Source organism: Macaca nemestrina, chromosome 4, assembly GCF_043159975.1.
Source record: "Macaca nemestrina isolate mMacNem1 chromosome 4, mMacNem.hap1, whole genome shotgun sequence".
NCBI lineage: Eukaryota > Metazoa > Chordata > Mammalia > Primates > Cercopithecidae > Macaca > Macaca nemestrina.
This window is the reverse complement of record NC_092128.1, coordinates 94442358-94457360: the sequence shown is the minus strand read 5'-3', so window position 1 is coordinate 94457360 and position 15003 is coordinate 94442358. Positions and strand designations below refer to the sequence as shown.

The following is a 15003-nucleotide window of genomic DNA, read 5'->3' as shown; positions in this document are numbered from 1 at the left end:
AAGAATCAAATAGACTCAATAAAAAATGTTAAAGGAGTATCACCACTGACCCCACAAAAATACCAACTACCTTCAGAGAATACTATAAACACCTCTACACAAATAAACTAGAAAATCTAGAAGAAATGAATAAATTCTTGGATGCCTACACCCTACCAAGACTAAACCAGGAAGAAGTTGAATCCCTGAATAGACCAATAACAAACTCTAAAATTGAGGCAGTAATTAACAGTCTACCAACCAAAAAAAGCCCAGGACCAGACAGATTCACAGCTGAATTCAACCAGAGATACAAAGGACAGCTGGTACCATTCCTTTTGAAACTATTCCCAACAAGTGAAAAGGACTGACTCCTTCCTAACTCATTTTATGAAGCCAGCATTATTCTGATACCCAAGCCGGTAAGAGACACAACAAAAAAAAGAAAACTTCAGGCCAATATCCCTGATGAACATCGATGCAAAAATCCTCAATAAAATACTGACAAACTGAAACCAGCAGCACATCAAAAAACTTATCCACCACGATCAAGTCTGCTTCATCCCTGGGATGCAATGCTGGTTCAACATATGCAAATCAATAAATGTAATCTAGCACATAAACGGAACTAATGACAAAAACCACATGACTATCTCAATAGACGCAGAAAGGGCTTTGATAATATTCAACATCGCTTCATGTTAAAAACTCTCAACAAACTAAGTATTGACAGAACATATCTCAAAATAGTAAAAGTAATTTATGACAAACCCACAACCTCAAATTGAATGAGCAAAAGCTGGAAGCACTCCCTTTGAAAACCAGTACAAGACAAGGATGCCCTCTCTCACCACTCCTATTCACCAGAGTATTGGAAGTTCTGGACAGGACAATCAGGCAAGAGAAAGAAATAAAGGGTATTCAAATAGGAAGAGAGGAAGACAAGTTGTCTGTTTGCAGATGACATGATTTTATATTTAGAAAACCCCATCGTCTCAGCCCAAATCTTCTTGAAATGATAGGCAACTTCAGCAAAGTCTCAGGATACAAAGTAAATGTGCAAAAATCACAATCATTCCTACACACCAACAATAGGCAAGCAAAGAGCCAAACCATGAATGAACCCCCATTCACAAGTGTTACAAAAAGAATAAAATACCTAGGAATACAGCTAATAAGGGATGTGAAGGACCTCTTCAAGAAGAATTACAAACCACTGCTCAAGGAAATAAGAGAGGACACAAACAAATGGAAAAATATTCCATCCTCATGGATAGAAAAAGACTCAAGATCATGAAAATGGCCATACTGCCCAAAGTAATTTACAGAATCAATGCTATTCCCATCAAGCTACCACTGACATTCTTCAAAGATTTAGGAAAAACTATTTTAATGTTCATATGGAATCAAAGAAAGACCTCTTATAACCAAGATAATCCTAATCAAAAGGAAGAATGCTGGAGGCATCAAGCTACCTGACTTCAAACTATACAACAAGGTGACAGTAACCAAAACAGCATGCTACTGGTACCAAAACAGACATACAGACCAATGGAGCAGAATAGAAACCCCAGAAATAACACCACACATCTACAACCATCTGATCTTTGACAAACCTGACAAAAACAAGTAATTGGGAAAGCATCTCCTATTCAGTAAATGGTGCTGGGAAAACGAGACATATGCAGAAAACTGAAACTGAACCCCTTCCTTACACTTTACACAAAAATTAACTCTAGATGGATTAAAGACTGAAATGTAAAACCTAAAATATAAAAACCCTAGAAGAAAACCTAGGCAATAGCATTCAGGACATAGGTATGGGCAAAGACTTCATGACAAAAACAACAAAAGCAATTGCAACACAAGTCAAAATTGACAAATGGGATCTAATTAAACTAAAGAGTTTCTGCACAGCAAAAGAAACTATCATCAAAGTGAACAGGCAACCTGTTCTCCTGAACAGGAGAAAATTTTTGCAATTTACCCATCTGACAAAGGTCTAATATCCAGAATCTACAAGGAACTTAAACATATTTACAGGAAAAAGACAACCCCATCAAAAAGTGAGCAAAGGATATGAACAGGCACTTCTCAAAGGAAGACATTTATGTGGCCAACAAACATATGAAAAAAAGCTGAACATCACTAATCATCAGAGAAATGCAAATCAAAACCACAAAGGGATACCACTTCATACCAGTTAGAATGGCGATCATTAAAGTCAGGAAACAATAGATGCTGGAGAGGATGTGGAGAAGTACGAACACTTTTACACTGTTGGTGGGAATGTAAATTAGTTCAACCATTATGGAAGATGATATGGCAATTTCTCAAGGATCTAGAACCAGAAATACCATTCAACCCAGCAATCCCATTACTGGGTATATACCCAAAGGAATATAAATCATCCTGCTATAAAGATACATGCACAAGTATGTTTATTGCAGCACTATTTACAATAGCAAAGACTTGGAACCAACCCAAATGCCCATCAATAATAGACTGGATAAAGAAAATGTGTTACATATACACCATGGAATACGATGCAGCCATAAAAAGGAATGAGTTCATGTCCTCTGCAGTGACATGGATGAAGCTGGACGCCATCATCTTCGGCAAACTAACACAGGAATAGAAAACCAAACACCGCATGTTTTTACTCATAAGTGGGAGTTGAACATTAAGAACACATGGACACAGAGAGGGAAGCAATACACACCAGGGCTTATTGGGGGGTGGGAGGGTGAGGGGAGGGAATTTAGAGGACAGGTCAATAAGTGCAGCAAACCACCACGGCACATGTATACCTATGTAACAAACCGGCACATTCTGCACATGTATCCTGTTGTTGTTTTTTTTTTAGAAGAAATTAAAAAAAAAAATTTCCTTATGTTCAACAGATAAAAACTATAATAGAGAAAAATTCTCAACTAACCACATATTCACAAGTTTTAATCTTCTCCTGAGCCAGATTGTATTCTGCCCATATTTTCTCTAATCCATTCAAAGAAGCTGGAGTAGTAAAGCACCCTTCATCCAACACTTGTATAGCATCTGAAAGGTCATTTCCGAAACGAACACTGATGCCGACATGCCTATTTTTAAAAACAACAAAAAGAAAAAGATCAATACATTAGAAAGCTGATGTGAGAAAAAGTTACACTTTAATAGTAATGGTCTAAAACTTATTGTTTATAGCACTGGCTTTGAAGAGGTACTTTTTAAAACTTTATATAAAATCATGTATAACTTATATTTTTCAGTCCACATGTTTTTATGCAGACATGCATAATATAAACTTTTAATTAAAAAACATTTGTGAATATACTAATTTCATGACACAAAAAATATGAAAAAAATTAAAAATTTTTTAAACTATAAAAAAGGCAACATTGAAAGTCTGCAGAATTTGAAGTGGTATCAAATGAAGCTTCAATTTTTGGTCTACAAATAATTTACAAAGTCTAAGAGAAAAGACATATAAGAAACCCACTTACCATAGGCTAATTGATCTAAACAAGAGTTAAGTTCCTACGGTATATTTTTTAGTCACAAAAACATCACTTCTAAATAAAGACCCAAAACATTTCTAATATTAAACACTGAAATACATGTGTCCTCTAGATACATATAAGAAAAAGCAATAAAAACAACTAAGATAGAGGGGGCGCGCCCAAGATGGCCAAATAGGAACAGCTCCAGCCTCCAGCTCCCAGTGTGTGACAGAGAAGACAGGTGATTTCTGCATTTTCAACTGAGGCACCAGGTTCATCTCACTGGGGAGTGCCAGACAATCGGTGCTGGTGAGCTGGTGCAGCCCGACTAGCGAGAGCTGAAGCAGGGCGAGGCATCGCCTCACCTGGGAAGCACAAGGGGGAAGGGAATCCCTTTTCCTAGCCAAGGGAAACTCAGACACACAACACCTGGAAAATCGGGTAACTCCCACCCTAATACTGCACTTTACCAAGGGTCTTAGCAAACGGCACGCCAGGAGATTATATCCCACACCTAGCCCAGAGGGTCCCACGCCCAAGGAGCCTCCTTCATTGCTAGCACAGCAGTCTGAGATCTAACTGCAAGGCAGCAGTGAGGCTGGGGGAGGGGCGCCCGCCATTGCTGAGGCTTAAGTAGGTAAACAAAGCCACCAGGAAGCTCGAACTGGGTAGAGCCCACCACAGCTCAAGGAGGCCTGCCTGCCTCTGTAGACTCCCCCTCTGGGGACAGGGCATAGCTAAACAAAAAGCAGCAGAAACCTTGGCAAAGGTAAATGCCCCTGTCTGATAGCTTTGAAGAGAGCAGTGGATCTCCCAGCACAGAGGTTGAGATCTGAGAATGGACAGACTGCCTGCTTAAGCGGGTCCCTGACTCCCGAGTAGCCTAACTGGGAGACATCCCGTACTAGGTGCAGACCTACACCTCACACCTCACACAGTGGGGTTCAACCCTCAGACGAAGCTTCCAGAGCAAGAACCAGACAGCAACACTCGCTGCTCAGCAATATTCTATCTTCTGCAGCCTCTGCTGCTGATACCCAGGCAAATAGGGTCTGGAGTGGACCTCAAGCAAATTCCAAAGACCTACAGCTGAGGGTCATGACTGTTAGAACAAAAACTAACAAACAGAAAGGACACCCACACCAAAACCCCATCAGTACATCACTATCATCAAAGACCAAAGGCAGATAAAACCACAAAGATGGGGAAAAAGCAGGGCAGAAAAGCTGGAAATTCAAAAAATCAGAGCACATCTCCCCCTCCAAAGGAATGCAGCTCATCACCAGCAACGGAACAAAGCTGGATGGAGAATGACTTTGACAAGTTGAGAGAAGAAGGCTTTAGTCGATCAAACTTCTTAGAGCTAAAGGAGGAACTACGTAACCAGCGCAGGGAAACTTTAACCTTGAAAAAAGAATGGATGAATGGATAACTAGAATAATCAATGCAGAGAAGACCTTAAAAGAAGTGATAGAGATGAAAACCATAACACGAGAAAATACGTGACAAATGCACAAGCTTCAGTAACCGACTCAATCAACTAGAAGAAAGAGTATCAGCGATTGAAGATCAAATAAATGAAATGAAGCGAGAAGAGAAGCATGGAGAAAAAAGAGTAAAAACAAATGAACAAAGCCTCCAAGAAGTATGGGATTATGTGAAAAGACAAAATCTACGTCTGACTGGTGTGCCTGAAAGTGACAGGGAAAATGGAATCAACTTGGAAAACACTCTGCAGGATATCATCCAGGAGAACTTCCCCAACCTAGTAAGGCAGGCCAACATTCAAATTCAGGAAATACAGAGAATGCCACAAAGATACTCCTCGAGAAGAGCAACTCCAAGACACATAATTGTCAGATTCACCAAAGTTGAAATGAAGAAAAAAATGTTAAGGGCAGCCAGAGAGAAAGGTCGGGTTACACACAAAGGGAAGCCCATCAGACTAACAGTAGATCTCTCGGAAGAAACTCTACAAGCCAGAAGACAGTGGGGGCCAACATTCAACATTTTTAAAGAAAAGAATTTTCAACCCAGAATTTCATATCCAGCCAAACTAAGTTTCATACGTGAGGAGAAATAAAATCCTTTACAGACAAGCAAATGCTTAGAGATTTTGTCACCACCAGGCCTGCCCTACAAGAGATCCTGAAGGAAGCACTAAACATGGAAAGGAACAACCGGTACCAGCCATTGCAAAAACATGTCAAAATGTAAAGTCCATTGATGCTAGGAAGAAACTCCATCAACTAACGAGCAAAATAACCAGCTAATATCATAATGACAGGATCAAGTTCACACATAACAATATTAACCTTAAAGGTACATGGACTAAATGTCTCAATTAAAAGACACAGACTGGAAAACTGGATAAAGAGTCAAGACCCATCAGTCTGCTGTATACAGGAGACCCATCTCACATGCAGAGACACATAGGCTCAAAATAAAGGGATGGAGGAAGATCTACCAAGTAAATGGAAAACAAAAAAAGGCAGGGGTTGCAATCCTAGTCTCTGATAAAACAGACTTTAAACCAACAAAGATCAAAAGAGACAAAGAAGGCCATTACATAATGGTAAAGGGATCAATTCAACAAGAAGAGCTAACTATCCTAAGTATCTATGCACCCAATACAGGAGCACCCAGATTCATAAAGCAAGTCCTTAGAGACTTACAAAGAGACTTAGACTCCCATACAATAATAATGGGAGACTTTAACACCCCACTGTCAACATTAGACAGATCAACAAGACAGAAAGTTAACAAGGATATCCAGGAATTGAACTCAACTCTGCACCAAGTGGACCTAATAGACATCTACAGAACTCTCCACCCCAAATCAACAGAATATACATTCTTCTCAGCACCACACTGCACTTATTCCAAAATTGACCACATAAGTTGGAAGTAAAGCACTCCTCAGCAAATGTGAAAGAACAGAAATTATAACGAACTGTCTCTCAGACCACAGTGCAATCAAACTAGAACTCAGGACTAAGAAACTCAACCTAAACCACTCAACTAACATGGAAACTGAACAACCTGCTCCTAAATGACTACTGGGTACATAACAAAATGAAGGCAGAAATAAAGATGTTCTTTGAAACCAATGAGAACAAAGATACAACGTACCAGAATCTCTGGGACACATTTAAAGCACTGTGTAGAGGGAAATTTATAGCACTAAATGCCCACAAGAGAAAGCAGGAAAGATCTAAAATTGACACCCTAACATCACAATTAAAAGAACTAGAGAAACAAGAGCAAACACATTCAAAAGCTAGCAGAAGGCAAGAAATAACTAAGATCAGAGCAGAACTGAAGGAGATAGACATAAAAAACCCTCCAAAAAAATCAATGAATCCAGGAGCTGGTCTTTTGAAAAGACCAACAAAATTGATAGACTACTAGCAAGACTAATAAAGAAGAAAAGACAGAAGAATCAAATAGACGCAATAAAAAATGATAAAGGGTGTATCACCAGCGACCCCACAGAAATACAAACTACCATCAGAGAATACTACAAACACCTCTACACAAATAAACTAGAAAACCTAGAAGAAAGAGATAATTTCCTGGACACTTACACTCTCCCAAGACTAAACCAGGAAGAAGTTGAATCCCTGAATAGACCAATAGCAGGCTCTGAAATTGAGGAAATAATTAATAACCTACCAACCAAAAAAACTCCAGGACCAGACGGATTCACAGCCGAATTCTACCAGAGGTACAAGGAGGAGTTGGTACCATTCCTTCTGAAACTATTCCAATCAACAGAAAAAGAGGGAATCCTCCCTAACTCATTTTACGAGGCCAACATCATCCTGATACCAAAGCCTGACAGAGATACAACAAAAAAAGAGAATTTTAGACCAATATCCCTGATGAACATCGATGCAAAAATCCTCAATAAAATACTGGCAAACCGAATCCAGCAGCACATCAAAAAGCTTATCCACCATGATCAAGTGGGCTTCATCCCTGGGATGCAAGGCTGATTCAACATATGCAAATCAATAAACATAATCCAGCATATAAACAGAACAAAAGACAAAAACCACATGATTATCTCAACAGATGCAGAAAAGGCCTTTGAAAAAATTCAACAGTCCTTCATGCCAAAACCTCTCAATAAATTCGGTATTGATGGAATGTATCTCAAAATAATAAGAGCTATTTATGATATACCCACAGCCAATATTATACTGAATGGGCAAAACCTGGAAGCATTCCCTTTGAAAACTGGCACAAGACAGGGATGCCCTCTCTCACCACTCCTGTTCAACATAGTGTTAGAAGTCTGGCCAGGACAATCAGTCAGGAGAAAGAAATAAAGAGTATTCAATTAGGAAAAGAGGAAGTCAAATTGTCTCTGTTTGCAGATGACATTATTGTATATTTAGAAAACCCTATTGTCTCAGCCCAAAATCTCCTTCAGCTGATAAGCAACTTCAGCAAAGTCTCAGGATACAAAATCAATGTGCAAAAATCACAAGCATTCTTATACACCAGTAACAGACAAACAGAGCCAAATCATGAATGAACTCCCATTCACAATAGCTTCAAAGAGAATAAAATACCTAGGAATCCAACTTACAAGGGATATAAAGGACCTCTTCAAGGCGAACTACAAACCACTGCTCAGTGAAATAAAAGAGGACACAAATAAATGGAAGAACACACCATGCTCATGGATAGAAAGAATCAATATTGTGAAAATGGCCATAATGCCCAAGGTAATTTATAGATTCAATGCCATCCCCATCAAGCTACCCATGACTTTCTTCACAGAATTGGAAAAAAGTGCTTTAAAGTTCATATGGAACCAAGAAAGACCCTGCATTGCCAAGACAATCCTAAGCCAAAAGAACAAAGCTGGAGGCATCACGCTACCTGACTTTAAACTATAGTATGAGGCTACAATAACCATAACAGCATGCTACTGTTACCAAAACAGATATAGACTAATGGAACAGAACAGAGCCCTCAGAAATAATACCACACATCTACAGCCATCTGATCTTGACAAATCTGACAAAAACAAGAAATGGGGAAAGGATTCCCTATTTAACAAATGGTGCTGGGAAAATTGGCTAGCCATAAGTAGATAGCTGAAACTGGATCCTTTCCTTACTCCTTATACGAAAATTAATTCAAGATGGATTAGAGACTTAAATGTTAGACCTAAAACCATAAAAACCCTAGAAGAAAACCTAGGTAATACCCTTCAGGACATAGGCATGGGCAAGGACTTCATGTCTAAAACACCAAAAGCAATGGCAACAAAAGTCAAAATTGACAAATGGGATCTAATTAAACTAAAGAGCTTCTGCACAGCAAAAGAAACTACCATCAGAGTGAACAGGCAACCTACGGAATGGGAGAAAATGTTTGCAATCTACTCATCTGACAAAGGGCTAATATCCAGAACCTATAAAGAACTCAATCAAATTTACAAGAAAATAACAAACAACCCCATCAAAAAGTGGGCAAAGGATATGAACAGACACTTCTCTAAAGAAGACATTCATACAGCCAACAGACACGTGAAAAAATGCTCATCATCACTCGCCATCAGAGAAATGCAAATCAAAACCACAATGAGATACCATCTCACACCAGTTAGAATGGCAATCATTAAAAAAATCAGGAAACAACAGGTGCTGGAGAGGATGTGGAGAAATAGGAACACTTTTACACTGTTGGTGGGACTGTAAACTAGTTCAACCATTGTGGAAAACAGTGTGGCGATTCCTCAAAGATCTAGAACTAGAAACACCATTTGACCCAGCCATCCCATTACTGGGTCTATACCCAAAGGATTATAAGTCATGCTGCTATAAAGACACATGCACATGTATGTTTATTGAGGCACTATTCACAGTAGCAAAGACTTGGAATCAACCCAAATGTCCATCAGTGACAGACTGGATTAAGAAAACGTGGCACATACACACCATGGAATACTATGCAGCCATAAAAAAGGATGAGTTCGTGTCTTTTGTAGGGACATGGATGCAGCTGGAAACCATCATTCTCAGCAAACTATCACAAGAACAGAAAACCAAGTACCGCATGTTCTCACTCATAGGTGGGAACTGAACAATGAGATCACTTGGACACAGGAAGGGGAGCATCACACACAGGGTCCTATTGTGGGGAGGGGGGAGGGATAGAATTAGGAGATATACCTAATGTAAATGACGAGTTAATGGGTGCAGCACACCAACATGGCACATGTATACATATGTAACAAACCTGCACATTGTGCACATGTACCCTAGAACTTAAAGTATAATAAAAATAAAATAAAAAATAAAATAAAAAATAAAAAAAAAGCTAAGATAATTATTTACCCAAACTTTGGTGAATGAGTGGGTGACAGTAGGGTTAAATCAAGGAATAAATGTTTGCAAAGCAAAAATTGTAAGAAGCACCCTCTACCACCACAGGTTCAAAAACAAACAATAACAAATACAGTGGGCTCACTGAATGCTTTCATGCCGCATTGTTTATTGCAAAGGCATCTGTATGATTCTTGCATACTTTACCAATTTTTATTTTATGATAATTTGTATATATTCATTCACTCATTCATTTTCCAACCTGCTTACTCCAATCCAGGGGTCACAGGTGGCCACAACTATCTCAGCAGTTCAGAGCATTAAGGTGGGAACCAAACCTGGACATGACACCATTGCACTGCAGGACACACTCACGCTCATCCACACTCACTCATACTGGGACAATACAGACACACCAATTCACCTAAGTGGGATGTGAGAGAAAACCACAGTATTCCAAGAAAACCACCCAAATATGGAGAGAATGTGCAAACTCCACACAGACAGTGGGGCTCCAGCTAGAAATTTATTTCCTTCTTCAATGTTATAATGAAATAATGTTGAAGGAAAACACGTTATTCAAGGAGACAGGGTATACTCCTGAAAATAACCCCAAGCAAAATAACTGGATATGGCAGTTTCCCATCAAACTATCACTTAAAAGCTATGTTGCTGTTTTTTCAATTTCAGTCTCAGTTATGACCTTAGAACCCTATAGCTCCAAGCAGTGACAACAGAAAACTGACAAAAACAGTATAAAATTCATCTCAGAAATAACTATCTTTAATTTCTCTCCTTGAAGTCATAAAAATACAAAGGTTAAATTTTAAAGCAAAAATGGCAGGCATACAATTTAAATAAACAAAGAACCACTGATTAACAATTAGCTTAAAATATCCTTCTGAAAAATATGCTTTTTACCTCATTTCTTTCAGTATTTCCATCTTAGCTGCCAGATTTTTCATTCTGGTATCTATACAGGTCTTCAGAGTGCTTTCTAAGTGATTAGTCAAATCCACAGCAGCTGCTTTCTCTTGCTGAAACAAAGAATAAGCACATCCTAGTGTGACCCAAATAGGAAACTGTATTTCTGCTATAATTTAAATAATTTTTGGCTGGACATAGTGGCTCACGCCTGTAATTCCAACACTTTGGGCTTGAGCTCAAAAGTTTGAGACCAGCCTGGACAACACGACAAAACCCCGTCTCCACAAAAAAATACATGGGTGTGGTGGTGCGTGCCTGTAGTCTTAGCTACTTAGGAGGCTAAGGTGAGAGGATGGCCAGAGCTAGGGAGGCAGAGGTTGCAGTGAGTCGAGATTGTGCCACAGCACTCTAGCCTAGGCAACAAAGTCAGATTCTGTCTCAAAAAAAAAAAAAAAAAAAAAAAGTTTCCAAATTTGAATAAAATAGAATCCAGCTGCTGATTTTTATTTCAAATTAATATTTATTTTTAACTGCTTCAATTAAATAAAGAATGAAGGCTTTAATGATTCTAAGCAAACTATATATTATCACTCTTGGCACAGCATTTCAGAATTCATTCATCTTTTTTTGGTGCTATGTCTTTTTTAAAATTGTGGTAAAATATAGGTAACATAAAATTTATCATTTTAACCATTTTAAAATGTATAGTTCTGTTACATTAGGTACATTCATATTGTTGTGTAATCATCAGCACCATCCATCTCCAGAACTTTTTCATCTTTCCTAATTATAACTCTGTATCTATCAAACACTACTCCCTATCTCCCTTCCCCCAAGCCCCTGGAAACCACCATTCAACTTTGGGTCCCTACAGATTTGACTGCTCTAGGAACTTCGAATAAAAATACTACATGCAAATATGCCTGTATTAATGTCAAGCAACAACTCCCTTTGGCACAAGGAGTATTTTCTAAGCAATAAAGAGAGACATTTCATAAAGATAAATGGGTCAATTCATCAAAAAGATCCAACAATTCTAAATGTATACTTGCATAATAACAGAGCTTTTTAAAAAAATCACAAAATCTGATAGAACAAAAGGGAATAAAACAGACAAAACTACAATAATATTTAGATTTCAATACTTCTCTCTCAGTAGTTGATAGAACAAGTAGAGAGAGAATCTGTCAGGGTCTAAAAGACTTGAAGCCCACTATCAAGCAATTCGGCCTAACATTTATAAAGCACTCCACCCAACAACTTATAGGATACACATAACTTTTAAAAATGAATGGAACATTTCCAGACAGACCATATGCTGGGTAATGAAACAAATGTCAACAAATTTAAAAGAACTGAAACCTGAGTATGCTCTCTGATACCAATAAAATTAAATTAGAAATCAGTAACAAAATATATTGTGGGAACCACTGAGTATTTATCCAAAAGAACGGAATTAACATGCACTCCTAAGTTTACGGCAGCACTATCACAATATCAAAGACATGGAATCAACCTAAGTGTCCATCAATGGATCAAGAAAATGCAGTATATATACAATGGAATACATTCAGCCATAAAAATGAATGAAATCCTGTCATTTGCAGCTACATGGATGGAACTGGATGTCATTCTGTTAAACAGGCACAGAAAGACAAATATTTTACATTCTTGTTAATATGTAGGAGCTAAAAAAGTTGATCTCATGGAGGTAGAGAGTGGAATGATATATATCAGAGGCTAGGAAGGGTGTGTTAGGGACAGAAGAATAAAGAGAGGTTGGTTAATAAGTACAAACATGCAGTTAGATAGAAGGGTAAGTTCTAATGTTTGATAGCAGATGACTATAGTTAACAATGTATTGTATATTTCAAAATAGCAAGAAGAGAAATGTCTTGAAATGTTCCCAACACACAGAAATGATAAATCCTTGAGGTGATCGATATCCTTTATAAATACCTACACCTGATCATTACACATTCTAGGCATATGAAAAAATATCACACATACACCAGTAAATATATACAAATACTATGTACCAAGAAAAAAATAAAATATATATTGGGGAAATCTTCAAATTTGTGGAAATTAAGCACATGCTTCTAAATAATTCATAGTTCAAAACAGGAGTCACAAGGAAATGTTTTAAATATGCTTCACTAAATAATAAACAAAACATATCAAAATTTGTGGTTTGTAAATAAAGCAATGCTTAGAAATATTTATCTCTAAAAGTATATTATAAAAGAACAAAAGATTTAAAACAATAATATGGAGGACTTCAGGTTTTGGTTTCACATGTAAGGAGCCTGGAAGTCACTATGCCATCCTAACACATTAAAAAGCTGAACAAAGTGAAAATCAACAACTTTTCTCAGATCTGTAAGAAAAGGTGAGATAGGTAGGGTCATAGGGAAAACCGCTACTCCTAAAATTAGACAGACAGGGATACAGAGAATCACAACATAGTGGAACAGAAATTTCTACAGGAAGCAATGCCTAGATAGGAAAATCTGGACTTCTGACAAACTGCTGGAAACTAGGTGTGGGCAAGACTGAGAGTTGAAAGCTCCAGGGGCATCTAGTCATGCTGGCCCCCATGCTTTTGTGAGTTTTACCTCCAGGAGTTAGATCAGGTTCTCACAGTAAATACAGTATCATACATATCATTGCAGTAAAATCCCCTCATGCTTCCAGCAGTGAGAGGGGAAAACAAACCATTTTGAAATATCCCAGAGCACTAAGTACTTCTTAATAAGATCTACCCTGAAAAGAAACCAGTTAACCACAGCCTAACCTGCTGAGGTTTCACCAAAGCCTACCCGACCTGGGGGAAGGAAATATCCAACTCCAGCCAGCTCTATCCTTCCACATGGAAGGAGGTAAATACCCAATTCTATCCTATTCTACCATACTATCCCACCTAAAGGGGGAGGAAAAAAATGAGAAACGCTTGTGAATTCACAGGCCAGAGGCATAGACTCACAAAAAGACTGAGATCTAATCACAGGACTATACAACACATCACTCCCCTGTATATCTTACAACTACATTATTAAAGACATAATTAAACCAATTGCTTTTTTACCTGATATATCATATACAGTTATCAAGAAAAAATTACAGCCAGGCACAGTGGCTAATGCCTGTAATTCCAGCACTTTGGGAGGCTGAGGTGGGTGAACTGCTTGAGCCCGGGAGTTCAAGACCAGCCTGGACGATATGACAAAATGGTCTCTACCAAAAAAAAAAAAAAAAGTGCAAAAATTAGCCAGGCATGGTGGTGCACACCTGTAGTCCCAGCCTCCCACTCAGGAGGCTGAGGTGGGAGGATCACTTGAGTCCAAGAGGTGGAGGTTGCAGTGAGCCAAGATCACACCACTGCATTCCAGACTAGACAACAGGGCAAGACCCTGTCTCAAACCAAAAAAAAAAAGAAAAAGAAAAAGAAAAAATTATAAACTAAAGAAAAACTCAGAACCAGATGTGGAAGGGATGTTGGAATTATCAGACAATGAGTTTAAAACAACTATGATTAATATGCTATGCATTATAATGGAGAAAATAGATAGCATGTAGTAACAACAGATGGGCAATGTAAGCAAAGAGATGGAAATCCTAAGAATGAACCAAAAAGAAGTGTTGGAAATCAAAACACTGTAACAGAAATCAAAAATGCCTTCAATGGACATCCTAGTAGACTGGACGTGGCTGACAAAAGAACCCCAAAACTGAGAAGCAATGACAACAGACTCAAAAGAAACAACAGAAGACCTAAGAATTGTGGGACAACTACAAATCATGTAACATATGAGTAATGAGAATGCCAAAAGGAAAAGAAATACCTAAAACGATACTGACTGAGAATTTTCCTAAACCAAAACATGGATCCAAGAAGCTCAAAGACCACTAAGCTGAATGAATGCAAATAATAATAATAATAAAACTAAACATATCATTTTCAAACTACAGAAAATCAAAGATAAAGAAAAAATCTCAAAGAAGCCAGAGGGCAAAAAACAGCTTACCTATAGAGGAGTAAAAGTAAGAATTATACTCAACATCTGATATACTTTGGATGTTTGCCCCCTCCAAATCTCATGTTTAAATGTAATCTCCAGTGTTAGAGGTGGGGCCTAGTGGGAGGTACCGGTTCATGGGGCAGATCCCTCATGGACGGCTTAGCACCATCCTCTTGGTGGTGAGTTCTCACTCAGTTCACACGAGATTTGGTTAGGACTGACCCCTTCCCTCCC

The 15003-nt window shown here is 38.3% G+C and overlaps 1 protein-coding gene across 2 annotated transcripts in view; it reads right to left on the bottom strand.

Annotated features, from left to right (window-relative positions):
* Positions 1-15003, bottom strand: part of LOC105475697 (serine/threonine kinase 31) — a 297831-nt gene that overhangs the window by 235937 nt on the left and 46891 nt on the right. For both annotated transcript variants that reach the window (XM_011731173.3, XM_011731172.3), the window contains exons 9-10: positions 10742-10857; positions 2918-3077 (exon numbers count right to left, since the gene is read on the bottom strand). In XM_011731173.3, the coding sequence (XP_011729475.3) occupies positions 2918-3077; positions 10742-10857 (276 nt within the window). The remainder of the gene's footprint in view (positions 1-2917; positions 3078-10741; positions 10858-15003) is intronic.